The sequence below is a fragment of the Fringilla coelebs genome (genome assembly GCF_963513975.1).
Source record: "Fringilla coelebs genome assembly, chromosome: 14".
Classification (NCBI taxonomy): Eukaryota; Metazoa; Chordata; class Aves; order Passeriformes; family Fringillidae; genus Fringilla; species Fringilla coelebs.
In genome coordinates, this window is record NC_140040.1 from 2,382,075 (window position 1) to 2,397,201 (window position 15,127).

General features: G+C 54.9%; 1 protein-coding gene across 1 annotated transcript; it reads left to right on the plus strand.

Annotated features, from left to right (window-relative positions):
- Positions 1–406: 406 nt before the first annotated feature.
- LOC311159298 (dual specificity protein phosphatase 22-A-like) lies at positions 407–12,889 on the plus strand (the record flags this gene model as incomplete). Its single annotated transcript, XM_084215293.1, has 7 exons — positions 407–427; positions 1,731–1,764; positions 2,268–2,350; positions 4,888–4,937; positions 7,817–7,891; positions 8,781–8,952; positions 12,507–12,889. The coding sequence occupies 7 exons, from the start codon at positions 407–409 to the stop codon at positions 12,678–12,680; spliced, it is 609 nt and encodes a 202-aa protein (XP_084071419.1). The 3' UTR covers positions 12,681–12,889.
- Between the last annotated feature and the right edge of the window lie 2,238 nt (positions 12,890–15,127).

Below are 15,127 nucleotides of genomic sequence, written 5' to 3' on the forward strand. Positions count from 1 at the left end.
GAAAACTGATTTTTTTTGGAGCAAACACTGGAGTTTCGGTGCTGTTGGGATAAGGGAGTTGTTCCTCCTGGGACTGTCCTTTCCAAAAAGCTGTGGAACCCCAGGGAGGCCAGGAGAGAAACCTGAGCCTTGCCATGATCCCAGATCCTTATTTCATCCTCCCCTTCCTGGCACCAGCCACTCTGCTCCCTTCCCTCCAGAGCAGCAGCAGGACTCGCTGGAGCAGCCTCAGGTGAGCTGAATTTGCCAGGGCTCTGCTTGCTCCCCTCCTGGCGTGTTTCCCTTCCTCCTGCCCTGGGAGGGGGTCAGATCTCACCATCCTCCCTGGGAATTTGGGGTGTTTGTTTGCAGGTAGCCTTGGAGACTGAGAAACCACCCGAATCCTGATCCTGGGGACAGAAAACCCATGGGGACTGGAATGAGCAAGGTACAGGGGACGGTGGGAGGGAGGCCAGCACATTCTCTTCTTCTGTAGCCCATGGATGCACTTCCCAGGTCCCTAAATACAGCTATCTGCACCTTCCCCTTTCCCACAGCCCTTTGGAATTCCAAGCACTTCAAGAGAATTAGGAAAACAAACAGGGATTTAAATCCAAGGTTTAGATTGGGGTGAAGAGCTCGGTGTCTGCAGGTGTCAGAAAAGTGACAGCTGGCATTAAGTGCTCATCCCTGGGGTGGTAAAACCTTGGCATTTTCATCCTCAGGGATAACAGGGGTCTCTGCAGGGAAATTCCCCCCTTCCCACCCTCGGGGTGTGCCCCAGCAATGGGGGAAGTGTGGTTTCACGGCTGCTTTTTCCTCCAGGGCTGGAGGAGAGGATCAATTTCTGTCGGTGTCCTTAAATAACCACTTGGAATGCGAGTCCTCCAGTTTAAAATTAGACTCTGGGACAACAACAGAGAGATCAGATCAGGGCAAACTCCCTCTGCACGGCTCTGATGTGGTTTAACGCCGGGGATTCACCCCCTGTGAACTCAGCCTGACAGGCAAAGTGCCTTTTACAGCCCCCAGTGCCACCAAACCCTTTTGGGGAGCCCAGGCTGCTGTTGCCAAGGGCTGGATTGCTGCAGACGCTTTTTTAGGATCCAGTTTTGGACTCGCAGGGCTCTGCATTCCCCTTCACAGTTTGTGCTGTGCTGAATCCAGGTGTTTGCACCCAGGAATGGGCTGGGGTTCAGCTGGATGTGACCCAGTGCTGTTGAAAACCCTAGAACTCCTCAAACCAGGGCTCTTCTGCCAGATGGACACCAGCAAGTCCAGCTGATAATCAACTCTGTCTTTCTGTGCCTCTGGAAATGCTCTGGCAGGTTCTTACACCCCTTAAACACCCTCAGCTGTCCCTTTTCTCCTTCATAACCCTGCAGCAGCGAGTTGGAGACCAAACTTGCAGCCTTGACATCTCTTAACTGCAATAAATAGAAATCCTGATATAAATAGCATCCATCCGTCCCCAGCTGGCAGATGCAACCTTTGAAACTCCAGAGGATCACATCCAAACTCCTCCCATTTCTGTGCTGAGTTGTTCCTGAGCTCTGCTCTCCTGAGGGGTTCGGGCTCAGCCTTTCCTGGTGGTTTATGAAGATGATCCATGGATTTGGGTGCCTGGTTTGGCATGGCCTGGGGAGTTTGGTGCCAGGTGTCCTGGTCCTGCTGGAGCTCATTCCCACCACATCAGATGTACCTTGGTCCTGGTGCCATCTGAATTCTCTCTCCTTTTTGTCACCTCCCAGATTGTCACCGGCCTCTACCTGGGGAATATTCGTGGTGAGTGCCTTTCCTGCCCCTCCCTGGTGCTGTGGGATCCTTGGGCAGCTGGCAGGCCTGGAGGATTCCTCTCCTTGGCAACTCCCTGTGCTCCCAGCTGGGAATCTCAGCATCTTCCAGAGCTGCCCCAAATCCCCATCCCAGTTTCCAGTGATCCCAGTCCAGCCCAGGAAAGGGATGTCCACTGGGAGCTGTGCCCACCAGCCATGCTGGAGCCAGGAAATTCATGGTGTAGCTGGAAATCTCCCCAACAGCAAGAACACAACAGCCTTGTCTGAGTTCTCAGGGTAATTTCTGATGTTGGGGGTGGCTTTAGGGAACCTGCTGAGTACCCAGAGCATCCCAGGGGGATTTTGCCTGGAAGGAGATGATCAACCTCCTCCCTGCACCATGTGGGATGAGAGGCAGGGCTGGAAGGGAGGTCAGGGGGTGGGGGGTGATGGCTGGGGGTGGCTGGGGGGTCCCAGCAGGGCAGGTAATTCACATGTGGCTCCCGTTTCCAGACTCTGAGGACCATGAGAACCTGCTGAGCAAGGGGGTGACCCACATCCTGTCTGTCTACAATGGTGCCAAGCCCGTGCTGGAGGTGCGTGCCTGGCTGGGGGACCTGGGGACCACCCAGGGCAGCAGGAGCTGGGAAGAGACACCCAGGGGCTTCTCCTGCCCTGAGGAGAAGCAATGCACCGATTTGCATCAATTTACACCAAGTTGCACCGATTTGCACCAATTTACACCAAGTGGCACCAGGCGATGCTGCCCAAAGGGGCTCAGTGATGGATTCGGGGAGGGGGCAGCCGGGTGTTTGGGTGGGTTTTGGGGGCAGCGGGGTGTTTGGGTGGGTTTTGGGGGGCAGGCGGGACCCGCAGCGCTGCGGGGCCGTGCCCGGAGGGTGCCCGGTGCTGCCGGGGGGTCCCCACGAGAGGGCGGCGGCGCCCCGCGAATGGAGCCCCGGCGGGGAGGGGACACGGCGGGGACCGCAACCGGAGCTGGCACCGGTGTCCCCTGCTCGGTGTCCCCGCTCCTCCGGGCTCGCTGACCCCCGGAGCGCTGCGGGATGCTGGGTGGGGAAACTGAGCCAGGAGGGAGCTGCCCCTGGGGTGGTGGCAGAGGGGTAGGACAGGTCGCTTGTGCTCAAATCCTGCCTGGGTGGTTCTGTGCGCCAGGAGCAGCTGCAGGTTCGGCTCCCAAAGGAGTGAGGGGCACGGCCATGGGGTGCTGGCTACCTGCTGGGGGGCAAGGACACCTCCCACCATCCCGGGGTGCTCCAAGCCCTGTCCAACCTGGCCTTGGACACTGCCAGGGACCCAGGGGCAGCCACAGCTGCTCTGGGCACCTCCCCACCCTCACAGGGAACAATTCCTGCCCAATATCCCATCCATCCCTGCCCTCTGGCAGTGGGAGCCATTCCCTGTGTCCTGCCCCTCCATTCTTTGTCCCCAGTCCCTCTCCAGCTCTCCTGGAGCCCCTTTGGGCTCTGAGCTCTCCCTGGAGCTTCTCCTCTCCAGGTGAACACTCCCAGCTCTCCCAGCCTGGCTCCAGAGCAGAGTTTTCCCAGCTTTTGGAGCAGCTCCCTGGCTCCTCTGGGCTCTCTCCAGCAGCTCCAGATCCTCCTGGCGCTGGGGGTGCTTCACCCCAATATTGGGGTGCTGCAGAAAGAGAACGGGACCACCAGGACCCCTCATCCTTTTGTGGCCACCATGGAGGGGATCCCCAACAAAACCCCAGCTGGGCCTTTCCCCTGATGAGGCGCTGAGTACTGGGAAGGGCCACAGGGAAGGACAAACGGGCTGGGGTCGGGGCAGCAGCCAGGGCTGGGCCAGGCAGGGAGCAAAGCGCATGGAGCGCTTACACTGCAGAGCAAAGTGCCTGGAGCACTTACACCGCAGAGCAAAGCACACAGAGTGCTTACACCACGGAGCACAGTGCTCAGAACGCTTACACCATGGAGCAAAGTGCTCAGAGTGCTTACACCATGGAGCAAAGCGCAGGCAGTGCTTTCACCATGGAGCAAAGCGCTTGGAGTGCTTACACCACGGAGCAAAGCACTCAGAGTGCTTACACCATGGAGCCAAGCGCTCAGAACGCTTACACCTCGGAGCAAAGCGCTCAGAACACTTACACCTCGGAGCAAAGCGCTCAGAACACTTACACCACGGAGCAAAGCGCACGCAGCCCTTAGAGCAGGGAGCAGAGCCCGCGGAGGGGAAGCGGAAGGCCGGGGGGGTTTTGCAATGTGTCAATCACGGCCCCAGCGGTGACCGCAAACCCCAGCGCCGCTGCCACGCTGGGACGGGGACAGGGACAGGGACACCCGGCCCCGGGGCTCACCCCGGCCTTTGGGGTGGGCCGAGGTCCTCTTGGCTTCTCCAGGGTGGATTTGGTGGCTCTTCCCAGCCTGGGGAGACGTTGGGATGCAGCAGGCGTGGAGCTGTGGGTGAGGTGATGCCTGGAAAGCCTGTGGGTTATCCCAGCACAGAATTATCCCCGTGCCCATCCTGCTTTGCCCCTTCCTTCTTTAAATAATCCAAATTTTCCAGCCTCCTGGGCTGCCAGGGTTGGGCTGCCAAGGTTGGGCTGCCTGAGCCAGGAGGGACCTGATGGAGATGGGGCAATCCCTGGCGCTCTGGCTGCAGGATTTCCCCCCCATTTTGCTGAGAAAGGATTCAAAAAAAACCCCAACCCCCAGATAAAGAGGATCTAAATTTAGCTCCAAACAGGGAGGATCGAGGAAGCGATGTTTTAAGGAGAGGAAAGTAATCTGACCTAGCCCAGCAGGCAGCAGATGATTTATGGGGTATTAAAAGGACAGGGAGGAAATAACTAATTGATGAGAGTGGCTTTGTCAGTGCACGTCTTCCTGGTGGAGTTTGGGGCTCCTTGGCTCCGTTTTGGGGGGCTCCTGAATATTTTAGTTGTCCCCACAGCCTGGCCTGTCCTGTGGGATTGAGAGGAAATCAGTGGGGTGGGATGGATGCGCTCATCCATTGCAGTGGAGCAAACCCCAAAATGGTTTTCAGCTTTCTTCTCCCCTCAAGGTCAACTGAGAAAGGAAAAAAAGAGAGAGAAATTGAGGATTTTGTGATTCTTGGAGGTATTTCATGACTGTTTTATTTTGTATTGCAGGACATGACCTATCTGTGTATCTCGGCCTCGGATTCATCCAGTCAAAACCTGTAAGTGATTTCCCATCCTTTTTCCTGTCGGCAGCTGTTGGTCAATAAAAGCTCAGGTTGTGCAGGAGGAAGGTTTAGTCCATTCATGCTGTGAAATTTCACATAATCCCTGAGCTCCCCAGAAGCTGGGGTTCATTACTGTGTGGTAAATAACATTTTAGGGCTTAAAATCTATTTTTAATGTGTGTTTGTAGTCAGGAAATGTGATTTTTTTGGTCAAGTTTCAGAGCTATTCCGCTGGCAGGATTGTAAACTGGAGCGTTAGAAAGATGATTTGTGTCAGTCCTCAAGGCATTTTTTTAAAAAAAGAGAAATTTATTAAAATATAAATTATTTTTGCCATATAAAGCAATGACCCATGCTCATAACTCTTGGAATGCTGTTTTGGAGACGGAGCTGCTGAGAGGAGCTGGGAGGAATTGCCAGGATTTTGTGGGATGCTGCTGCTTTGGGTGACGAGCACCCATAAATCATCGATTTGCACCAGCAAATTGAAAACCCACGGGATTTTTCTCTCCAATCAAACCCTAAAAAGCATCAAAACTTAATTTCCAAGTCCCTGCCTGTGGAGGTGCTGGTTTTCCAGCATCCTTGGCAGCAGCCGTGCCTGGGGGTGGAATCCTGCTTGCTCATGCTCTGGCTGAGCGGAAAGAGAAGCTTTACAAGAAAACCCTGCCTCAGCAAGAACTGGGATTTTTTTGTTGTTATTTTTTCCCCCTTCGCTCATTTCTTTGCGCTCGTGGCGTGTCTACGAAAGGGGAAAAAAAAAAAAAAAAAGGGAAAAAAAAAAAAAGAAGATAAGGCTGCCTGCAGGAAGGAAGAGTTATTCAAGAAACTATTTTCTGCTTGTCAGTTTATGCCTTGGATTTCACAATCCTGGTGAACTTTGTGTCCTGCTTGTGGTTTGGGAGCTCAGCACTAATTCCACTCACTCCCTGATCCCACGCTGGAAAAGCACAGGCAGAGCTTTCCCTGTGGGAAAAACACCCGTGGAGTGGGTGAGGATGGATGGGGGAGCCCAATTCCTTTGGGATGTTGGGACAGGGATGCAGGCTGGAGGCACGAGCATCGCGTCCTTGCAAGCAGAGAACATTGCTGCTGGTCCTGCCGAGGGGCTGAAGGGCAGGAATGGGATCTGGAGAGTTTGGAGCTGAGTGGGTAGCACCTGCAGGCCCTGGGGGATGTTGTGTGCTCAGTGAAGATCAGCAGAAAAAGCAGGGAAATCCCCTGGGACAAACATTGATGCCTTGGGAAGGCTGAGCTGGAACAGGGGCTGGGCAGAGTTAAAGAATAAAGCAGGGATTTATTCAAAGGATCTCCTCCAGGGATCCACCTTGGGCAGCACCAGAGCCCAGCCAGGGCTGCGCCCAAGGTGAACCAAAATGGTCCCAAAATGAGCCCAAGATGAACCAAAATGGCCCCAAAATGAACCCAAGATGAACCAAAATGGTCCCAAAATGAACCCAAGATGAACCAAAATGTTCCCAAAATGCCCGGCCGGGCACGGGGTCTCTCCCTGGGATCAGCTCTGCTCCATTTGTACCTTGCAGTTCATTGTCCCATCCCAGCTTTAGCCCCTGCAGTCCCACCCTGCTTGTTTTTCTCTCTCCAGCCCACGGGGTTTGTGCTCCTGGGCTGAGATTTGGGTCATTTGTCCTTGGTGCCCAGCTGGAGCAGGAATTGTTTTGTGTCCCTGCTCTGTGCACAGAGCTCAGCATCCCCTGATGTGAGCTCAGACCCACACACTAAAGCAGCACAGAATGTGAAACACAGAAAATCCAAAACCTGAGGCATCACTTTGGGCAGGGAAAATCCTCCCAGATGGTGATGCTCCATTTGCTGGAGGATCCTTGGATTGACATCTCCTTCCAGGAATGAGAGGCTCAGTATTTTTAGCCTGCTCACGATGTCAGACACTCCCTCCCCTCTCCTCCTGTTCCTGGGGAGCAGAACCCCCTGCAATTCCTGAATTAATTCATTTTGGCTCCTCAGAGGGCGCCGAGCAGGGCAGGGCAGGGCAGGGTGAACTGCTCCACGGGCCAGCAGGGATGGAGGCGCTTCTGGAGAGTTCCCAGAGGGAAAGCAGCTCCCTTGGCAGTGGGAATGACTGCGGGAGGTCAAGCTTTGGCTTCTGAGAAATCAGGAAGGCAGCGTGGGCTCACGCCCACCCCGTCACGCGCAGCAGAGGAAGTCCGGCGCCGCGGCAGAGGGGCTGCCAAAGGGACCCTCTTCTCCATGGGTTTTTTGGTTTTTTTTTTCTTAAAGTTGGGATAAAATGTGTGAGATGGTATTTTGTGTTTGGATTTAGATGTTTATTGGCTTTTGTTTATATTACAGTTTCACAAATGGTGAGTTTTATAGCGCTTTAATGAGTTAAAAAATGGAGTTGCATCTCCTTTATTTATAAGGTTTTTTTAAAGGATAAACTGTTTAATTAAGAAATGATACTTAAATGATTTTTATTTTTTACTTAATACCTATTTTATAACTAATTTTTAATGTAATAACTTATTTTTAATTTAATAACTAATTTTTAATGTAATAACTAATTTTAAACTTAATAACTAACTTTTAACTTAATAACTTAATACTTACTTAACAACTAATTTTTAATTTAATAGCTTAATAACTCTGTGCAGAGAGTTCACCGTCCCCTAGTATGAAGCTCAGACCCACACACTAAAGCGGCACAGAATGTGAAAGATAGAAAACCCAAAACCTGAGGCATCACCTTCACCTGGCAGAGGAAGGATCTCTGCTCCCACCCCAGGGTGATGGACAACCCTTGGGAGTGACAGTGCTGCTGTTTGCAGGGTGCCCCGGTGCCCTGCAGGGACAGCCAGCCCGTCCCTCCTCACCTGCTGCCTCTCCCCCTGCAGGCTGCAGCATTTTAAGGAGAGCATCCGGTTCATCCACGAGTGCCGGCTCGGAGGGGGAGGCTGCCTGGTGCACTGGTGAGAGCTGCTGGGACCCCTCACAGCCCAGCTGGGCTCTGGGAGCTGGGAATGGTACCTTGGGAAGGCTGAGCTAGAGCAGAGGATGGGCAGAGTTACAGAATAAAGCAGGGATTTGTTAAAAGGATCTCCTCCATGGATCCACCTGGGGCAGCACAAGAGCCCAGCCAGGGCTGCACCCAAGATGAACCAAAATGGTCCCAAAATGAACCCAAGGTGAACCAAAATGGTCCCAAAATGAACCCAAGGTGAACCAAAATGGTCCCAAAATGGTCCCAAAATGCCCGGCCGGGCACGGGGTCTCTCCCTGGGATCAGCTCTGCTCCATTTGCACCTTGCAGTTCATTGTCCCATCCCAGCTTTAGCCCCTGCAGTCCCACCCTGCTTGTTTTTCTCTCTCCAGCCCACGGGGTTTGTGCTCCTGGCCTGAGATTTGGGTCATTTGTCCTTGGTGCCCAGCTGGAGCAGGAATTGTTTTGTCTCCCTGCTCTGTGCACAGAGCTCACCATCCCCTGATGTGAGCTCAGACCCACACACTAAAGCAGCACAGAATGTGAAAAATAGAAAAGCTGAACCTGAGGCATCACTTTGGGCTCCCAAAAAGTGTCCTTGGCGTTGACCATCACTGGGCAGGGGGAGGAAGCCGAGGAGGAGGAGGCACAGAGCAGCAAGGAGGGCCCCGGGAATGCCCTTGGATCCACAGGGCTGGGCGCTCCCTGCACTGCCCACCTGAGCACCCAAGACGTGGCTTGAGGAGGGGACCGGGAGGTGGCACAGCAGTGAGAGTGTGAGAGGAGAGCTCCTCACCCCCTGGCAGCCCAGCCAGGGGCTCTGCACCCCGGGGGTGACTCCTGCGGGACCCCTCCCTGACCGGGCTCCTCCTGGCCAGCCTGGCCGGGGTGTCCCGCAGCAGCACCCTGCTGGTGGCATACCTGATGACAGTGACAGAGCTGGGCTGGCAGAGCTGCCTGGCCGCCACCAGGGCCGTTCGCTCCTACGCCAGCCCCAACCCCGGCTTCCAGCAGCAGCTGCAGGAGTATGAGAGCACCCTGCTCCACGAGGTAAGGCCCCCCTGGCTGCTTTTGGAGGGATTTGCAGCCAGGCATGGCTCCTTTGCATGCAGCTCTTTGTCCCAGCTGGATTTGGGAATGTCATTTATCACCTGAGGATTTGGGGGGTGGTGTGCAAAAACAAAAAGAAATTAAAAAAAAATAAGTGCCTCGGTATTGTGCGAGTGCACTTTAAAAAGCTCTGAAAAACCCCAAACTTGTTTTCTCGAGTTGGGATGGCAGCAGGAAGGATGGGAGAGCAGTTTGTCCCTTGGGAACCTCAGCAAGGAGCTGGGCCAGTTCTCGGGAATGCAGCAGGGAGAGCGGGAGTGGGAGGGGAGGAAGGCTCCTGTGAGGATGTCTGGGCACGCTGGGATCTGCCAGGGCTCCCTCTGCCAGCAAATGCCCTGCTCTCAGGGGCAGGTGGCAGGCAGGAGCAGGTGTGGGTGGAGAAATCTCCCATTTCCTCCCCAAAACGAGGTCTGGGGGAGCAGGAGCTGAGGCTGGCTGGTTCCCAGCAGGGGAGGGAGGATGGAGCAGAGCCCAGCTGCATTCCAGCAGCAGGGAGAGCACTTAGTGCAGAGCTGAGTGCACGTCTGACCTGGAAAGCCTTCGAAAGCAGAGGGAAAGGCCTTGAAAGGCAAAGGGAAAGACCTTAAAAAGCAAAGGAAAAGGCTTTTAAAAGCACAGCTCCCGCCTGGTTCTCTGGCTGCCTCCAGCCTCCCGCTCTGCACTCTGCTCCTTCCCCCGTCCCAAACTTCCCATGGGACACAGACACCTCTGCAAGGGAAGGGAAACCCCGGAAAAGATGTGTGTGAGGGATGTCACAGCTCCTGTCACCCCTGTACCCGGTGCCACCCCTGGAGGCAGAGCCCCCCGTGCTCTGCAGCCACCGTGCAGTGGCAAACAGGGGGTCCCTGTGCTCCCCCCGAGCCCTTGGGGGGGTTCCCATAGCAAACAGGGGGTCCCTGTGCTCCCCCCGAGCCCTTGGGGGGGTTCCCATAGCAAACAGGGGGTCCCTGTGCTCCCCCCGAGCCCTTGGGGGATTCCTGTCCTGGCAGGAGGGAGCAGGGACAGCCTGTGACACTGTCCCCAAGGCCAAGTTCCCTTCCCCGGGTGCTGTCACACGAGGGATGTGGGCCTGCCCCGTTCTCACCAGCTGCCAGAAACGCCCCTGGAGGAGGGTGGAAAATGCTCCTGGGGATTACAAAACACCCGCGGTGCTGGAGATTCCCTGCGGGCCTTCCCCTGGCGGGGCCAGCTCTCCCCAGCCCTTCCCACAGCCCCTGGGGTGGGCTTTGCTGCGTCCTCCCTCCATCCCAGCTATTCCTCCTGCTCCCAAAATCCACCCTGGATCCCACAATTTCCTCCTTTTCTCTTCCAATCTGCTTTTTCCATCACCTCACAGTTCTGCCAGTGGCTTTGCAACCCTTTCCCTGAAGCAGCCAAGGCACAGCTGAGGGTGGAGGTGCTGGGATGTGTTTTCCTGTCCGTGGGATTTAGCAAGAGCTGCCTTTTCCTTGAAACTCCCACCCGTGTTCCCTGTGATGTCAGCCCTGGAATGGCCCTCGTGGGTGGGAAGCCTCGATCCTTGCTGGCTCAAACCTGTGAGGAGCAGCTTGGACCTCCTGGGGCTGTGGTGCCTCAGTTTCCTTCACCTCAGGGAGCTCAGATGGGAGGAGGGAACGGGGAAGATGCTCCAGCCTCACTGCTGGAGCGTGCAGCTGTGGTGTCAAGCTGGCAAGTGGGGCTTCTCCGGGCTGGAGGGATGGAGAAGGAAGGAAGGGAGCAAGAGCAGCAGCAGGATGATGGAAAGGAAGTCAGTGTGGATGTCACAGAGGGCACAGAGGGGCATTCTGGTGACAGAGCTGTCCCCTGTGGTGCTGGCACACCATGGCCAGGCTGCCTTTTTCACTCCTGGTCTGAGAGAGGAGGAGGAGGAGGAGGAGGAGGAGGGCAGTGGGTTGGTGCCCAGCACTGCAGGAAATGGGCTGGAACCACTTCTTGCTCTGGCTTTAAGAGGAAATGCCTGGCAGCTTCCCCCATCTGCCACCCTCCTCCCTGGATGGGGGGAGGCAGCTCCCGGCTGGGTGCTGAGCCCTGCTGGTGCCAGGCAGCCCTTCCCACCGAGCTCCATCCCTCTGGGTGCTTGGCACAGAGAGGATGTGCCCCCCATGAGATCCTGGCATGGATCCTGCCCCAAATGCTGCCCCAAACCCTCCTGGTCTTACTTCCCACGGCGTTTTTGCTAGCAAGGAATACAGGTCTGGCTCTCAGGGCCACCCTGGGCAGGGATGTCCCTGCTTGCAGATGGCAGCTGTGTGACAGCCCTGGTGAGTGCTGCTGTGGGAGGGAGTGGATTTGGGAAATCCAGACATTCCCAGTGGAAATCCCCCCTGCACCAGCTGATTTTCCTTGGCTGCAGGAGAGGGGGATACCACCAGGGTCACGCTAAAATTGTTTTTCCTTGTGGCTGATGCAGTGCTGAGCTGCCAGTCCTGCTGCCCTGCATCCCAAACATTTTCTGGGAACTTGGTGGCTCCTGCCCATTCAGGAGCCCAAATCCCCAGCGAGGGCACCTCACCCTGGGGGTGCCAAGGCTGGGCAGCTCACAGGAGCTGCTTCCCTCTCCCCCTGGATCCCCTGGCTGCATCCCATCCCTGTCCCCATCCCAGGGCTCCCATGCTCGGTCCCTCTCTGCACCCAGAGGTGCCCTCCATCCTTTCCTCGAGGTGTTTGGTGTTGCTGGGTGTGCTCCTACCACTCATCCCAGTAATTCCTTGCTGGATCCCAGCTCCTCAGGGGGATGGCAGAGCCCCTGTGAGCCCTGGAATGGTGAATCCTGGCAGTGCTGCCCCTTCCTGCCCACGCTCCTGCCTGCTGCCATTTGGGGCTGCCTGGCTGTTTCCTCATCCCAGCAGTAACGGGAACAGTTCCTCTGGATCATCCCTTGATTCCCGGCCTCAGCCTGCTGCCAGCTGGCCCTTGGCCACCAGGGTGCTCCTGCCTCTGGAATAATCAGGATCAGTGGGCTGAGAGGCTCCCCACGACCTCCCGAGGTGCTCTGACATCAAACCTGCCCCACCTTGCCAGGACAAGGGGGCAAAAAAAGCTTTGGGCAGCATTCCTAATGGGAATTCAGGCACAGGAGGAGCAGCAGCAGCTCCTTGGCAAGGAGGAATAAATAAAGCTGCTGTCCCAGCTGCAGCCAGGGTGGGAAGCTGAGGGTGCTGCCAGCTCGGTGCCAGGCTGGGGATGTGGGGAGTGCTGGGATGAGGGATCAACTGCATCTCTGGGGACATCCACACCGAGTTCCTTTTTTAACCCTACCCATCATCCTGCTGCTGCTCTTGGTCCCTTCCTTCTTTCTTCATCCCTCCAGCCTGAGTGTGAGCGCCTGTGGGATGGGACCTTCCTGCACGTTGGCTGTGCTGGGGATGCAGCAGGAATGGCTTTGCTCGCTGCTTTCCCCCGGAGCTGCCGCAGCCCTGCTCCCCTCTCTCTCTTTCTGGGGTTTCTCAGCTTTTCAGGTCACCCTGACAACCTCTCCTGCCTTTTCCCGGCAGTACCGCGCCTGGATCCGCCGGGAATACGGCAGGAACCCCTTCCAGGACCAGGAGGAGCTGCAGCGCCTGCTGGGGCAGCAGCCCGGGGGCAGGGATTGCTCCCGGCCCCGCTCCCCAGCTCCCACCTTTCCCCCTCCGTGCCGCGCAGGTGGCAGCAGATGGATGAGCAGATAAGCAGCCAGGCTGTTCCCGGGCAGGAATTGGCCCTGGGGCTTGGAAAACTCAGTTTTCCCTTTGCCAAGCACCTCCAGGGATTGGTGTCTAGGGCACAAAGCTGCCAGCAGCAGCCTGGGCTCCAGGGCTGGAGCAGGGGGACGCAGAGCCCCCTGGCAGCTGCCAGCTCCCTGAATGGGTGGCAGTGCCCTGCTGTGTCCCATTGCCCCGTTCCCAATGGATTACAGCCACCTTCCCACCCTCGGAGCAGCTGCCAGCCCTGTCCCGCTGTCCAAGTGACAATATCTGGGCTGGCAGGGCACGGGAAAGGTGGCACAGAGCTTGGGAAGGAATCCAAGGTGGGAGGAGATGGAGAGGGGCCGCCTTGTCCCCTGCTTCCCTGGGGAAGGAGGGATGAATCCCGGGATGTGGGGGTGCTCTGAGCCTCAGCTGGCACCTGCTGGGCTGGGGAGAGGGGCTGGAGGTGTTTTGGGGCTGCCCTTCACTGTGCAGGTGCTTGGCAGGTGAATATCTGGAATTTTCCTTATCCCAGCCCCAGGGATAAGGGAAAGGTAAATCCAAATTTAGCTTTTATCTGGCATTTTCCTTATCCCAGCCCCAGGGATAAGGGAAAGGTAAATCCAAATTTAGCTTTTATCTGGCATTTTCCTTATCCCAGCCCCAGGAAGGGGGAAATCCAGCAGTGCCTGCCCCACTGCCTCCATCCCTGGAGCCAGAGTGGGTTTGGGATTACCCTGAGCCCCATCTGAATGTCCCTGCTTGCCAAAGAAACCAAAAGCTTGGTTGGATTCACTCAGCCCATGGACCAATTTAACTCTGTCCTTCTCCAAAAGCCTTTTTGATACCTAAACCCTGTGGCCACATCCAGCTTTTCATCCCAAACTCGGATTGTGCTTTTCCAGAGCTTTCTTTGGCAGGAATCCCCCCCATCTGCCTTACAAGGAGGGTCCCATCCCATGGATTCAGCCCTTCCACATGGGAACCTTCAACCCTTCCGTGCTATCTCACCCTTTTATTATAATTACCCTGTTTGTCCACTCAAAAAATGTCTGTTCTGCAATTCCTTCTAAGAAAAAACGGGATTCAAAACATTTCTAGGAATTCTCTTGATGAAGATTTTTGGGTACACATCGTGTGACAGCACCAGGGGTGACTCACCCAGCTCCTAATAAAGAAAAAAGTGATTAAATCCTGAGGGTGCCTGGACTTGATTTGTGGTGTTCCTGGTAGGAATACAGAGATGGACTGAAATAACCTCCCTGCTTCCCATTTTCTTGGTGAGAAACCACCAGCAAAACAAAAAAATTTAAATATTCCATGTTTAGCCATGATATATAGAATTCTAGAGGGGGGAAAAAAGTGGTTTTTTCCATTTAGATGGAGAAAAGGGTCCCTGTGGCTGTTATTCCACATGGAAGTAATGGGAAAGCAATGAATGAGGTGGAGGCTGTTGATGGAGTGGGCTGAGCAATCAGCTCAGGGATCAATATTGGATTTAAAGCTTCTCTTTTCATTTTAGGAAGCAGAAAAATGGAACTTGCACGCAGGAAGAGAAAAGAGAAGAAAGTGGGAGTTAATAGGAAGTCATTGGAGATGGGTGATAAGCAGAGATTAGATGTGCAGGAGGTGTGATAAACTCCACAGCCTGGGCTTCAAACATTCCCAGGGAACCACAGCACCACAGCAAAGCCTGGAAAAATCCCCCCGATTTGGGGAATCACAGGGAGTGCAGCAGCATCACCCTCCATGCCTGACATCACAGCCACAGCCATGCCCCCAAACCTCCTCCTAATCCAAATTTCCCTGGATTTGGGGGCTATCAAATATCTATTTGGCTGGGGGGGCACCTCCCAGCCTGTTTCAAGTGCCTGGAACCCTATTTTGTTTGGGCTAATTTTTTATCCTCCTCACCCCAGGGAATTTGGATTTACCTTCCCACCTTTACCTTTGTCTTGCCTGTGAAGCTGCAGAGCCAAAGTGAAGGTGGGAATGATGAAGTCACCTGGCCCCACTGCAATGAATTTCCAGGTTTTTGGTCTCCAGAAGGGATGGAGAGTTTGGCTGTGTGCAGACCCTTTAAAATATCACAAGTTTCCCAGAATTTTAACAAAACAATGAGGTTTTGACAGGAGGGTCTCCATCTAGCAGGAGGATGCAAAACCCCTGCAAAGCTTAAAATTGTATTTTTGGTCAAAAAAGAAAATTAATCCCTCTGACCGTATCTGATTGCAGAAGATGGGTTTTGGCTCACCCCAAATCTCCTGGGGGGGATCCAATGAGGATCAGTGGGGTGTTTAAAAACAAGGGCCATTCCAGCCATCCTTCATTAGAAATGACAGGAAAGGTTGTGCACCTCAGAGCGTTATTTTTATTAAACCATCTGTGCAGCTCCATGCATTTCCCATTTCTCTGTATTACCCACGTGGGAGTAATTATGGTTTTCTTCC